Source organism: Malaclemys terrapin, chromosome 16 (genome assembly GCF_027887155.1).
Source record: "Malaclemys terrapin pileata isolate rMalTer1 chromosome 16, rMalTer1.hap1, whole genome shotgun sequence".
NCBI classification, from domain to species: domain Eukaryota; kingdom Metazoa; phylum Chordata; order Testudines; family Emydidae; genus Malaclemys; species Malaclemys terrapin.
Genome location: NC_071520.1, coordinates 32699452 through 32713923, shown reverse-complemented (window position 1 = coordinate 32713923; position 14472 = coordinate 32699452). Strand labels below are relative to the sequence as shown.

The 14472-nt window shown below is 46.7% G+C and overlaps 1 protein-coding gene across 4 annotated transcripts in view; it reads left to right on the top strand.

Moving 5' to 3' along the window:
* Nucleotides 1-14472, top strand: part of TTC28 (tetratricopeptide repeat domain 28) — a 430868-nt gene that overhangs the window by 393665 nt on the left and 22731 nt on the right. For all 4 annotated transcript variants that reach the window (XM_054006401.1, XM_054006400.1, XM_054006402.1 and 1 more), the window contains one exon: nt 10388-10567. In XM_054006401.1, the coding sequence (XP_053862376.1) occupies nt 10388-10567 (180 nt within the window). The remainder of the gene's footprint in view (nt 1-10387; nt 10568-14472) is intronic.

The window sequence follows — 14472 nt, the reverse complement described above, 5'->3', positions numbered from 1 at the left end:
ATAGACGAGAATCGACATCCGAGGTGAAATGCGGAACATGTAGCAAGCAGGCCAAGGGTAAAAGAAGGTTGAAAAAAAGAAGCCTTTTGCTGGTCACTCCCTGACCTCTTTGCATGTGTGCGGAATCTTTGCTCTCCCCTCGCCTGCTTGTTGTATATTTGGCCTATAAGCTCTGTGGGGCAGGGCTCATGCTTTACTCTGTGTTTGTATCACACCCATCCGGATGGGTAGGTCTAGGTGCTGCCTCAAACATAAATGACAATCTGCATAGTGAGGATGTTGCCTTACCCCTCTCGTGGGCCGTGCAGGTGGATAGCTACTGTTTGTAGAGCCCTGGAGTACGCCACCATGGAATTGCTGACTCCTAGCCAGTCGCTGCTGTTAACTCCTGCTTGTCAGCCCACTGACCTTGTACTTTCCAGGACTGACTCTAAGGTTGCTCCAGCCTTTCTGCATCTCTCCTTTCTGATGCTCCTCCTGCACCCTCATTAGATCCCCTAGAATTCCCTTCCTCAAGGCTGAGAGAGACCAAAGCTGATTCCTTTCCCCTCACCCCAGCCCAAACCTGGCTGTCCCATGCCCTGCCATCTCAACCTCAGCTCTGTACTTCCGAGAAAGAGGTGACCAGAGCTGCAGACAGCATTCTAACTAGAGGCTTATTGAGGCCATACTAGCTTGTCCTGATTTGCACTCCACACCTATTGCAAAGCCATGTAAGTTATATCACCATGGGGTAGTTCTCATTTCCTTTTACTGCTGTTAAACAACGTGCAGACGGAGTCAGACACTGCCCAGAGCCTGCATTCTCCAGTGCACTGCCATGTGAAGGGTGTTTTCACCCCAGGTTCTGTGTATCAAATGGTGTGAGTCTGAGACCTGAAAGCCTCATCCTCCTCTCCGTTCCCCACCCATCCCGCAATGCTGTGTTACAACAAGAGCCTGGCATAGTCAGTAGGAAAGTGCTAGCCAGGGCCCTAGGCACAGGCCGTGAGGAGACATGCTCCCTGCTGGGCACAGGTTGGGTTGCTGGCTGTGCTGGAGCTCAGACAGGATATTGCTGTCACTCTGGTGGTTTGAGGCACATGGTTGTGAGGTTTCTGGGCACTCTTGTCAGGCTGATCTTGAGTGTACAATGCAGGGAGAGCTGCTGGTGAGCAGGGGGGAGAACAGGAGACAGCTGACAAGTAGAATCACACCACATAGTCTCATTGCTACAGCCACATGCTGTTAAAGGGCCCAACCAATCTGGGGTGCTTGGGAGCAGCACCTGCTGGGAATGCGGAGTGTGGACAAGGCAGGGCTTCTGCGCATAGGAAAGAAATCGCTCAAGAAGAGGACTGCACTTATCATGTACACACCACCGCTGTAGACAGGGAGTGACTTCAGGTGCCTGCTGAGATGTTTGCTGTGGGGTGTTTAGATGTGACAGAATCACAGTGACCTAAAGAGCTGAGAACAATTTCACAACAATGTCTTATCAGAGAGGAGAGGTCTGGGTTTATCTGCCAGCTGGAATTGTGCTGAGGCATCAGGAAAGTCTGCAGTGATTCTGCATACCGGTAGTACACGATGGGAGCAGTAGCTGCGAGAGACAGACTGCACAAGCTTTGGGGGTTCACTGCTGGAAGAGTTAGTGAGGGACACTGTCATCTCACCTACGTTCCTGACTTCTCTTGCAGGAGGGATTTAATTGGTGTATTTTTGTTACTCAGAGTAGTGACACCTATTCCCTAAGAGATCCAGGGAGCCTGTGAATGTCAGAATCCCCTTTCCCCATTTTTCTTTTTCCTACAGGTCTTAGTTCTCCCACCTTATATGAAAGCCAGAGAGATAGCTTTGCTAGCTGGTACCCGGATTTCCCTGTGCAGCTGCTACGTGATTCTGTCCACTAGGGGGCAGTGCTGCACTGTCAAAGTGAGCCGACCTGGGAAGCCAGCTGCAGGTTTCCTAGACAGAATACAAAATTGTGTTTTCAGCCTTTCAATAAAAATATTGAAAATGAAAGTCTGAGATTATAAATCACAGACACTTCAAGACTAAAGAGATTAGCCCCTTTATGCAGTGCTCATAATTATTTGAACAACTGTCTTTGTTTAGCAGCTGTGATGTTGTTAAGGGCCTGGGTCAGAGAATCTGAAAAGTGGAATGGAATAATATTTTACCTTAGGTGTTACGCCGCTATTTGATTTAATTTTTGCTTAAGGGGAAAGCGCTGCCTTGGCGGCTTCCTTGAAACATGCTGTCCTTTGCTGTCAGGAAGGCAGCCACACTTGGACTGATCTTTAAGAGGTGCATAGTATAGTCGCGTATATCAGCCATCAGGAAACATCACATCAGTTCCAGTCTGAGCCTCACAGGAGCTGGAGAGCCATTTGCACCTGCAATGCTGATGACAGACAATAGGCTACAAAGAGCAGCAGTGTGGCCTGCTGAGGTTCCAGCTTGCTGGGGTCACTGCTACCCGACCTGAGCATCATCTCTGGAGCGGGTTCTCTGGCTCTGCGGCAGTCTGTTCAGCTAGAGGGTGACAGCCCTGGCAACACCCACCTGTGCCTCTCTAACACTTTTCAGTTGCTGTGGTATCTGGGTGCTGCTCAGATGCTTGGTTTGCCCCTGGTTGAGATACTTGTGGTGAGGTGAGTGCAGACTCAGGAGTGATTAGGCAGGGGTGGGAAGGTGATTTCTGGCAAGCTGTCTCTCTGATGCACAGTAATGGTAAGAATTCTCTGAGATTTCCCAAGACCCAAACAGCATTTCTGGGGAGCTGCCCAAGCAGCCAGCACTGCCACCATCAGGGCTTGTGGGAAGATGTCAATGGTTTGGGTTTAGGTGTCACCAGAGATTTCTCACTCTAGCTACTAACTCCCAATGAGCTGTTTGACATCTAGAGACCTGGCTATCAGTTCATTGTGGTCAGCTGCTGATCCTTTGCAATTCAGGCACCTTAAAATGCGCTGTCCACTGGCATCCGTGGTCCACAGGAAGTCCCTGTATCAAGTTGTATTTGATTATCAAAGTCGTTTACTTTTCCTGTGACTCCAGTTATTCCACGTTCCTCAGGGAGGTGTGGATCCGGTTGCATGGCAGCACGACAGAGAGGGAGGGAATGTCTGAACTGTAGATTTTATTCTTTATACAGCTAGTTAGTAATTAATTGATAGTAGGCTTTACCAAGTGCAAAGTGTTATATCATACCCAGAACTTCAGACCACCTGGTGTCTGAGATCCTCAAGCAGGTTCCAGTGTCACAAAGCAATAACTCAACAGGGCAAATACAGGGTCCAACTCTCCCTTCTTGAGTCTCTAAGCAGACAAGATGAGGATAATTTTTCAGACATTAATGCTCTTTTCTAAAGCTGGGACAGCAGGGAGAACAGACACGTGATTGTGCTGGAGCACAATGCTGGCCGTCTGAGAAGAGAAACAATTCCCAGCCACCCCTAGGGAGTGTCTGGGATACAGGGTTATTTTAGAGAGAGTGGCTTTTTTGGCACATTGGTCCTGCCTGTACAAAGTGTTTCATAGCTGGAGGTGTAACTGCCATGAGCCTGGGCCCAGTGCCTGCCACTTTAAGCTCATCCGTACCCCCGTAACAATGCATGTAAATCCTAGAGAACATGGCCAGGATTCTGTAGCCTGATCTATAGATTATATACTAATTACATTGATTACTTAAGAATTCCAAGTGATCACTTTGAAGGTGGCAGGTATTTGTCCCAAGATCAGGCCCAGTATTATTCAAATCACTATGTGCACAGCAGCAGCAACGCTCTCTCCAGGAGCTCTTCTGCATTTGCAAATAGTTTATTAATACATTTATCTCAGTCACAAACACCCCAACTCAGTAAGATAGATAGAGATACTACAGAATGTCCATCTGAACATCATATACTCACACCATCTCCTGTAGAACAACCTGAAATGTCAGCCATCATCTTCCGCATTACCATCACCTTCCCTCTCATCATCAGCGGCCATCAATCTGGCACCTCCCAGGGGCTACGTCTTTTTCCTACTGCCCGTAGGCTGGGATGCAACTGTTATAATAAGTTATGCTGATGCCACCATGTCTAATGCTCCTGTGGTTAGTCATCTCCGGATGTTTACTCATGTTTCTGTGGTTGGCAGGTGTCACTATGGTCAAAATCCCCCTTGCACACTTTATTTTCAGTTCCCCAAAACTCAGGGGTGACCATTAGATCATTTATCTGTGCCAAAATTCATGGGCCCCAAGCCTTATGCTAACTGCTGGAGATAATGTCTCTCAGGTACAGACCTATAGATTCCTTGCATTACCGCTGAATATAACGCAAACAGAATATGATGAAGGCAAGGCAGTGAATAATGAAGGCAAGCTAGCCCTATGGGTTACAATTTGAAAGGCGGAACCTGCTTTCATGGAGGGGAGTAACGTTACTGGTGATGATTCTAGTGCGAGGCTCCGAACCTTCAGAGAGCTCTGAGAGGAGCCATTTGCTGGGTAGGCTTTCTGTGCTGGCTTCTGCGAGGTCCTGGAATAAGCTAAATCTGGGAGCGGCACTCCAGCTTTTGTCCAAAGGACTGGAGCTAGGCTGGGAGTGGATCTCTAACAGGATCTCCAGTGTTCTTGGCACCTGCTATCTCCCTACAGCCTGAGGAGCATCATGGCTGGGCCCAGTGTTGTAATTTTATGGGATTGACTCGGGGTATCCTGTGGCTGCTGTCCCCGGGGTTAGGGGCTGCAGATAAAGCCTTGGAGACCCTGCTGCCCAGCATTACGTAACTAATCCTATGGGGCATGGACAGAGGTGGCAGACCATATATGCATCACCTCAGCAAATGGCAGCTCCGTCTCTGCTATCCAATCCTGTTACTGGCAGCGCCTCACCGGTGTTCATAGCGCAGTGACCGCTAAGCAGAGGGACCACCCAGGCCAGCAGCTTGTCAGCATTTTAGCGGCTGACCCCACTGCTGGTGCCCAATGTCTCAGTCATACTCCCAGCAAGTCATCAGTTGCCAAGGCAAACAATTACGTGGCCTTTACAGCCACCGTCATAAGCTGGGACCGGGAACCCCATGGCTGCCACTGGTGCTCGTGAGCTTGGCCTGCTGCAGAGCACAGGATCCCAGGCTTTGCCGTTCAAACCTTTGCCTCCATTGCTTTCATGGAACAGCTTCTTTTTGTTTAAACTCGCCCCTGAAAATAGCTCTTGGAGGTATGTGAAATGCAAATGAGCCTCATAATTTTATTTCTGTTTCCCTAACACACATGCAGCTATCATGAAAAAATATTAAACCCTGGGGGTTTCCCATACAAATGGAAAATTCTGCTAGGCACATGTCACTATGGCTTAGATAGTCTCATTATGTTGCCTGCAGCTAAAGCTCCCGGAGCAGTAAGTCAAACGGAATATATAAAAAAAAACATTTCTGGAAAACAACAACCCCCTGGTGGGAAGCTACTGCTTGTCAACTTGGTCTCTGCAGAGAGAGGCAAGATTGAGCAGAGGCTGGTAAATTTAGCTGCAGAGCACGCAGGCTGGTTCACCACAGGCAGTGTGCAGGGGGAGGCCTCCCTCAAGGAGCCGTTGGTGCTTGTAAACAATATGTCAGAATGGAGAGGACATTTTTCTCAGGAAGGCTCCTGAGGCAGCTGGATGTCAGAGTGACTGACCCTGTATCTTTGTCTCCCATCGGTGGAGCGGGGTGAGCTAGAGAGCTGCAAGGAGGGCAGGAAAACAGCACGAGGTCAGTGACTATTTTTAACTTCTCTTAAAAGAAAATCTCTCTTTTCCTTCTGCCGTTTTATTCCCATTTCACATGGGAAAGTTTCTTGCTCTCGCTCTCTCTCTAACCACCTACCTGTGTGTCTAGCCTGCCTCCTTTGTGTCTTACCCTTCCTTAGGTATTGCCTTGCCTCCATCAGTGGGTGGTGACCAGAGGGAATTTAAGACCCTTATTAATGTTGCTCTGTTTTTGCTGTGGGCTGTGAGCTAAGCTTAGAGAATCCCACGGGAGATTCCTGTTACTCTTCAAGTCATCAGTGAAGTGAGATCAGTGGGTCTCAATCTGAAGTACCGCTATCAACATTAAAAATTGTTGCATGCCATGACTAGAAATCTCTGCTCAGAAGAGGCCCAGGCCTGGGATGGGGGAGCTGTGGGTCAGGACAGAGGTGTATCATCCGAGCTGTTTGTGGAGAACTTGGCACAAGCAATAAAATGCACCAAGTCCATCTCTCTTAATGTACGCACATCCAGTCCTTTCCCTCCTGGTTACTCAGCACATGCAGGCCCAGTCATTGCAGATTGCTTTCTAACCTCTTTTTATTCAAAGAGGTTTGTTTTTTCATTTGACAAGTCAGGCCATGAACTGTTCAGAAAGAGGAAAGAGACACTTCCAGAAAGGAGATCCTGCAGCCTCCAGTTCAGTGGGAATGGGAGAATGAAATTGGCTCTAAATCAAGGAATCTAAAAAGGGGCAAAGTCAGTCAATAATTTGAGAGAGAGGCAGAATGTGAGTGTTATTCGTCCCAAGAACAATATATCTGTCTGGAACCAGAGAGGTTCTCTAGGTTATTACCTATACAAATCAAGTCAAAATGTTTGAGAAAGCCATGTCCAGTGCTGCTTGTCCGGGAGCCAGGATTTTCATTAGGAAGAGGTAAATGTTTGGAGAGCTTGGAGCGTCATTCAGAATTCCACTCAGAATGGAGTGGGGGCAGTTTTATCTTCATTTGCTGAGCAGCATGAGTAGCTGTCTTCTTCCTGTCAAAACAGATGTTCGCTCTGTCTGATGGCAGCTCCAACGCTGTCACTCAAAAGCAATTATAGTCCTGAGCCCTGGTCTCCATCCTGCCATGAATCCTGAACACCTGGCTCACGCCTGGGGAAGAACAAGAGGTCTCAAGGGAAATACAGCAACATGTGTTGAACTGGTTAATTCCAAAATCAGGTCAAGTTGAAGCTAAAGTCCCATCTGGGCATGTGCTAAAGGCCTCAAGTTTAAATAAAATGTTGATTTAAAGGCCCATACTAAACCTGCTGCTCTAACATTGAGGCATCTGTTTGCTCAGCAATTTGTTGTCCGTTTTGTGGTTGAGATCAGTTTTGCTGCTTTTGGTTTGTGTGGTGTAGATGCTGTTTCAGTGCTTCTTGTTCCAAGCTGTATGTGATCTACAGAGCTGCTCACTTTGGGGTGTGGTTTCTGGTCTTGTTCAATAAAACATGATTAAAATGGAATTCACTTTTACATCCTTAAATAGGACCAGAGGCAGCAGCTACTGTATGTGCCCTTTGTGTCTTGGTCTGTTTTGGTGTCCCTAGCCTCTGTTTGCCAGAAGCTGAGAATGAGCAAGAGAGGATGGATCACTTGATGATTATCTGTTCTGTTCATTCCCTCTGGGGCACCTGGCACTGGCCACTATCGGAAGACAGGATATTGGGCTAGATGGACCTTTGGTCTGATCCAATAGGGCCATTCTTATGTTCTTATGTTTGAGGACAACCTGTCTGTCTCTTTCCATTTAAACCTTCTGGAGATTAGAGGAGATACTAACAGCAAGCAGATAAATGTGTTGAGTCCATACTCTGTGGGGGAGAGAAAGTTGTCTTCCTAACATCCTAGTGCAGATGAGTAGAGCTAATGAATTAACGGCCACCTATAACTGAGCGCCTTGTCCAGGTTCTTGGCACCCTGAGGACCTGGGTTCATTGGAAACAGTAACTGAGGTGGCGCCTGCCCTCACTAATTTTTTCAGGGCTGGATTCTAAGCCAGTATCGAAAAGCTTTGCCCAGTTTTGTGGAGAAGGGCAAAGTGCCTGTCTGACATTTTTAGTAGTGCTTGGGTTTGTAACTTTCTGTTCCTACTGTTTCAACATCTGCTAAGCATGCAATTGCAGAATCTCTGGGTGGGAGTCCCACTGCTGGTGCATTTGATAGTGTCATTTCTTTGTGCTATCAGAATGAGGAGTGTTGAGTATCTTGACAACAGACATGTGGAAGTGAGGCCTGGGATTTATTTTACCCATCCACCCCCACTTATGGGGGTGATGGATTTTACAATTCTTTCTGGGAAGGTTCTCAAAATAAAGCTATTTAAAAATGCAGACCATTGTGGCTCTTGCATGGGGCAGTGTCAGTCGCCATCTGGCTGAGGAATAATGTAAATGATGAAACCTGCAGCACACAGGTCACAAATGTGAGGACTGAGGCTAAGGGAACATACAGAATGCAACAGAGAGGATGTGCAGGAAACGAACAAGGATGAGCGCCACAGCCTCTGGGCAGCAAGGGGAATGAGAAACAGAGAATTCCCATTACATGCAGTGCCCTCTCCAGTTGCTGCACGCAGGCTGCAAGCAGAAGTTTTACTGAGCTGAAATACTAATGAGCAGCTGTAAAATATTGGTGATGCCCACCTGCTGCTCTCTAGTGAACTGAAATGTTCATCAAAATTTCAAACTTTGACAGCAAAAGAATTCTTTCCGGAACATGTTTATGCAAAACCTTTCCATTTTTTGACCAGCTGTCTCAATGCCACTCTCCCCTGTGCACCTCAATCCCTCGTACGCTCTCCCAGCCCCCACTCACTCATCCAAAGTGCTTCACAAGCTCCAGTGGTGCAGCACAAAAGAACATATTCTTTCTGTGTGGAGGGTGTCACCATGCCTCAGTGGGTCACAGCCGAAGATGCCAAATTCAGGACAAACTGATGAGAAATAGGGGAGAATCACCCCAAACTGGTGGTTATTCTATTACTAGATATACCAGCCCAGAAACTAAAGTAAACCTCTGTCTCACCACACTGGTTAAAAAGAAGTCCAAACTGCAGTGTCCATAGGCATCCCCACCCAGGCACTAGGCTTAATGATGAGTGGCCATTGAAAACCACTTTCATCAAACAAAGGTTTCTTCTTATCTCAAAAGATCAACCGCATATCCAGGTCAATATATAACTTAGGTCTTACCCAATAATCACACTGTTGCCAATCCTTTAGTATCTAATATCTAAAGGTTTATTTATAAGAGAAAAGAATACGGAGAGAGTTAAAATGGTTAAGGAAATCAAATACATACAATCATTGCAGGTTTGTATCAGGTTTGAAGCAGTGATGTTACAGAACCTGGCTTGTAAAGTCTCTGGTAACTTCCAAAAGATTGGAAGGTCCTCAGTTCATAATCAATATGCTACTTTTAGTGTAAGTCCAGAGATCAGAGCAGGAAAGAGGCAAAATGGACACTTTTTTTACCTTCTCCCATGTGGAGGGACGGCTCTTAGTCTTAGTTTGTGGAAAATTATAGGCACAAGATGGAGTCCAGGGTCACATGAGCAAGTCACATGGCCTTGCGTGCTTTGATGACTCATAGAAGCAGCCATTACCCGTATTTTGGCTAAAGTGTCCACAGGAAGGCTCACCAGGCTGGGACAAGCTCTATGGCCCACTATGTTCTGGAATGGGCCATCAATTTGAATGGGCCGTTCAGAATGTGCTGGCTAGACTGGATGTCAATTACCTTGTGGGTGTTACCCCAGGAGCAAACACATTTGAAATACTGGTACATAGTCAATATTCATAACTTTAGATACAAAGATGATACATGCATACAAACACGATAATCATACTCAGCAAATCATAATTTTTCCATTGACATCTTAAAATGGTATACTTTGTACAAGATTTGTTGCAATTGTCTAACAGTGGCAATATTAATGATATAAATGGTCATATCCTTACATACAGCATCACATGGGGCCAATGTATGTGGAGGTGGGAGGGGCGGCTAGTCATTTTATGCATAGCAAGAGAGGGGATTAGCAACTTTCAAAGAACCAAATCCAGATTATGCAATGTTGTTCTAGCCGTATTGGCCCCAAGATATTAACGAGACAAGGTAGGAGAGGTAATATTTTTTATTGGACCAACTTCTGGACCAAGTCCGGATTAGTGAGCCAGCAAATAGTTTCAGAAGTGGCTTAGGAGACTAGTGATGAGGCAGAGACCAAGTGTGAGCCTTTGCATCCTTCGGTGGATAGGAAGGTTTGAATTTAAGTGGGAATGGTAGTTATATTACGACAAGGCTGGAGATTCACTAACTTTCACTGACACTAAGCTGCTTGTGCCTACTGAGATCTTTGCAGCAAAGATGTAGAACCCAGTCCAGTGCATCTGGCTAGAGATCTTCTGTTCAGGAATGAATTGTTAATCAGTGCAAACATGCCAGGGTGATAGGTGTTGCGTCCGAGGTCCAATGTGCTCTGCTGAATAGCAGTTTTAAAACAGATGTTTCAGGTTTGCTGGTTCTGGGAGCTAGAAAGCCTGACACTTACAGCAGGGCCTGAGCATGGAATGTTTCTTTGGCTGTATAGACAAGGAGACTGAGCTACCTGTGTGTCTTTCCTCTTCAGGGTCTGATGCATTCCAGTGGTCCAGTCGGCCGCCATCGCCAGCTGATACTAGTTCTAGAGGGAGAACTGTACCTTATCCCCTTCGCTCTCCTGAAAGGAAGTTCCTCGAATGAGTACCTCTACGAGCGCTTCAGCCTCGTCGCAGTACCATCTATCCAGTCACTGAACCCCAACTCCAAGGTACCACTCCAGCCCCATGCTCTCAGTGCTCCTGCTGTGAGGTATGAGACATGCAGGGCCCCATCCATGCCATGTGAGAGCTGAAGTGCTCCAGGCCATACAGGCTCACCCTGCAAGGGCCCCAGACTGAGCTGCAGGGATTATTGTCTCTTCCAGCGGCTACAAAAATGGAAATCACAAACCGACCAACTTCCAGGGCACTGGTGCTGAATGAGCTGAGCATCCACAGCGTACTTCGACGCTTTCCAGAGCGGAGTCAGGCGCGGTCCCTACCCCACGGAGATCACACATCATGGCGAGGCAGTGGTTGGGATTTCTTTCTTAGCTAGACTGCAGGTTCTGTGTGGGTTGAGCTCCCATGCAGACTGAGTGACCTTAAACTGAGTTTCCCTGGTGAATTAATCACATCCTAGCAATCTGCTCATATGTTTGCCTGCCTGTTCCCCTGTGGCGTTGGCCACTGATTTCTCATGACATTGAGGGCACAGGTCAAAGCTGATACTTTAAGCAAATCCTGAGGAAATACCATTTTCATTGATATATGGCAATAACCTTCTGCTTCTAAAAACCCAAAAGTCTATGGGGAGTTCAAGGCCAACATCATACCATCAAAGAATGCCACAGTTCTTGGTCTGATTGCTCAGAACAGAGTCCCATGGTACATCCTGCATTATTGCCGTGTGAAACAGTTGTCTAAATAGGAGGATGGGCCTGATTTTATCATTGCTGTTGATGAATATGACTTGCAGTTCCCTATTCTGGATTAGCCCCCAGGAGTCAATCTGTCTCTGTCTCTGGCCAGTACTTGATCTGCCACAGCACATTTGTTGGTCAGAAGTTTCCATTGACCTGACTGCAGTGACACCCAGCTACAGTTAATTTAGAGGCCAGCAATGCATATGGATCATTCACATAATTCCTTTCAGTGTCTATTACTTCGTGTTTGTCAGCAGTGAACTTCATCAGCCACTAGATATAGATTCATAGAGTTTAAGGCCAGAAGGGATCATTAAATCATCTAATTTCCTGTATATCAAAGACCATTACATTTCACCCAGTTACACCTGTATTGAACCCAATAACTTATATTTGACCAATGCGTGTCTTCAGAAAGGCAGTCTGAAGACATCAAGAAATGGAAAATTTACCAGTTCCTTGGTAGTTTTTTGTTTCAATGGTTAATCACGCTCACTGTTTAAAAAAAAAAAAAAAAGCCTAATTTATAATTTTAATTGGTCTGGCCTCAGCTTCCAGACATTATTCTTGTTCTGCCTTTCTCAGCTAGCTTAAAGATCCCTTCAGTACCTGGTATTTGCTCCCCAAGAAGATACTTATACGCTATAATTCCACACATTTGAATATTGCCACAACATTAGCACTTTTCTAGTGTTCCTAAATTTCCCCTGTATTGCAAGATTTGTTAAAAGTTATTATCAGCAGGCTAAAGATTTCCTCAGCCAACTCTTTTAGGACTCTTGGGTGCAGGTTATCTGGGCCTTTTGATTTAGAAGTATTTATCCCTAAGATATGTTTAACATCCTCCTTAGTTACTAATGGAATGGAAAATATTTCCTCCTCATGTGATATATCATCCTGCTTCTTTCCAAAAACAGAAAAGAAATATTTATTGAACTCTGCCCAATTGCCTAATTTGGTTAGGTCCCTCTGAAGCTCCTCACAGTCTTTTCTAGTCTTGACTAACCTACATAATTTTGTGTCATCTGCAGCTGTTGCCAGCTAAGGAATTATTTTTATTTCATCCTTTGTAAAGCACTTTTCATCCTGAACATCCCAAAGGGATTTACAAGCAGGAATTGGTTCATTCACCCTTCACAGTACTGATTGCTTCAGAAATAGCTCATAATAGATTCCTTAAATTTCATAAACTGACAAATATAACAAGGTCAACAGGAAAAACCTATGTTGAATGGGATAAAAAAACTTCCTAACTGTAAAAACGATTAGTCAGTGGGAAAAGGATTCTTTTTCAAGCAGTGTCCCTACGGGTGCTCCACTTCAAGATACGCATGTGCCCATGTCCTCTTCATTGGAGATTTTCATCAGCAGTGTCCAGCGGTCTACACCTGCGCCCTAGACACGCTCAGGCCCCTCATGGGGGACAGACCTGCCACCACTCCAGTTCCTGCTAAGCCACCTGCAGCTTGAGACGGAGCATTGCGCTGCCCTTAGCTAGGCCATGTGGCTCAGGTACGCCTGTCTCTTATGATTTCTGATATTTAGCGCAGTTTCTGTTGGAGGGAGAGGTCCCCCTAACTCCTTTTGCCCAATTTTTCTCGAGCCTCAACCCGAGGTCTGAAATGCAGGTTATGTCCAACATGTCAGGCTTCAAACCCTGCCAGACTTGCCACAGGTCTTCCCCCTGCAGCAACAGACATTCAAGCTGCCTCCGCTGCCTTGGGGAGTCTCACATCCCCTCCAAATGTCAGAGCTGCTCAGGATTTAAGAGCAGATCTAAGAGGTTGAGGGAGGATAGACTAAAACCCCTGTTAATGGAGAGCTCGCTTGCTGAGACCCGCAGGGTCCAAATCATCCCCCTTTATGTCAGACCCACCCACCACCTCTGTTCTGGCAGTAAGCAAAGACCCTGAAGTCGCTGCAGCACCACCCAGACCTTTAAAGAAGACATGACCCATTCTCCAGAACAGGATAAGAGAAGGGAAAAGTCCCCTAATCCCCCACCCCCCATCTGTGCCCCAGGAGACCTCACATCCCACTACAGGCATCACTGAGGCGCCCATCCCCTCCAGTACTGATTTCACAGCACTGGCAAAGAAGCCGCGTATTGAGAAGCCTCCTAAAGTGCCATCAACCTTGGCGCCGGACCCGGTACCTTCAAAACATAAGAGTCCTGACGAAATCCTCGTCACATACCAATCATTCTTCGGTACTGTCTCCACCTGACATACTGACTCCTGAGGATCCCTATCTACGGTGCCTAGACTGTCCAGGCCTGTGTTCCACCTTGGAAGAGCATGAATCACAGCTATTGACCAGTACTGAGAAACACTCTCCACAGGCACCAACTCATTTTACAGAACCTACTTACCCTCTATCTATGCCAGGGTCCCCACACAGACGCTTTGAGAGTTCTGAGAAAGATTTCCAGTGGGTACCAACATGACTTCCCCTGGTGCTGCCTCATGAACCAGCCAACTATCAAACGTAGGTACTGATAAAGGTACAAGTACCTCCTTGGGGCCCAGTACTGACTTGATTTCTGGTACCTGCACTTTCTGCCCCTCTGATGGACATGGGGGATGATATCTCATCTGACTCTGAGGTGTCTATAGTAGGGTCCTCTGCCTCGTTCCCTGGAGGTCCCAACCTGAGGAGGAAACTCCCAGCAGGCAATATATCCAGAGACTCTGGCAAGGACAACCTTGGGGCCCTCCCCTTTTCCCTTATGCCCCACCTCAGAGGATATGTTTGAACCTGTGGGCCCCCTACAGCGACCAGTTCTATCGGTTCCGGTCTCATAAGAAAAATATCAAAAGCAACAACCAGCTACCTCAAGCCTTGCCCCTCCGGTGCATTTCACTGAGTAGGAGGAATCAGCTGATGAGGAAGAAACACCTTCCTCCCACAAGTCCTTCTTTTCACCAGATGGAGGTGGAGATCATGTCTCCTCCACCATCTTACCCTGATGATTTCAAGGCCTTTCAAGACCTGATGAAATGTACAGTGGACAGTTTACAAATTCTGTTGGAGGAGATACAGGAACTGCAACACTCTCTGGTGGACATACATCTCCCCCCAGCCAGGATTGCCTTTCCCATCAATGACGTGGTTAGCTCTAGCATGCCTGGTACGGCAAATCAAGCTACTATCCTACTGACATGCAAACGGGCTGACAAAAAATACTGTGTTCCACCCAGAGGCTCAGA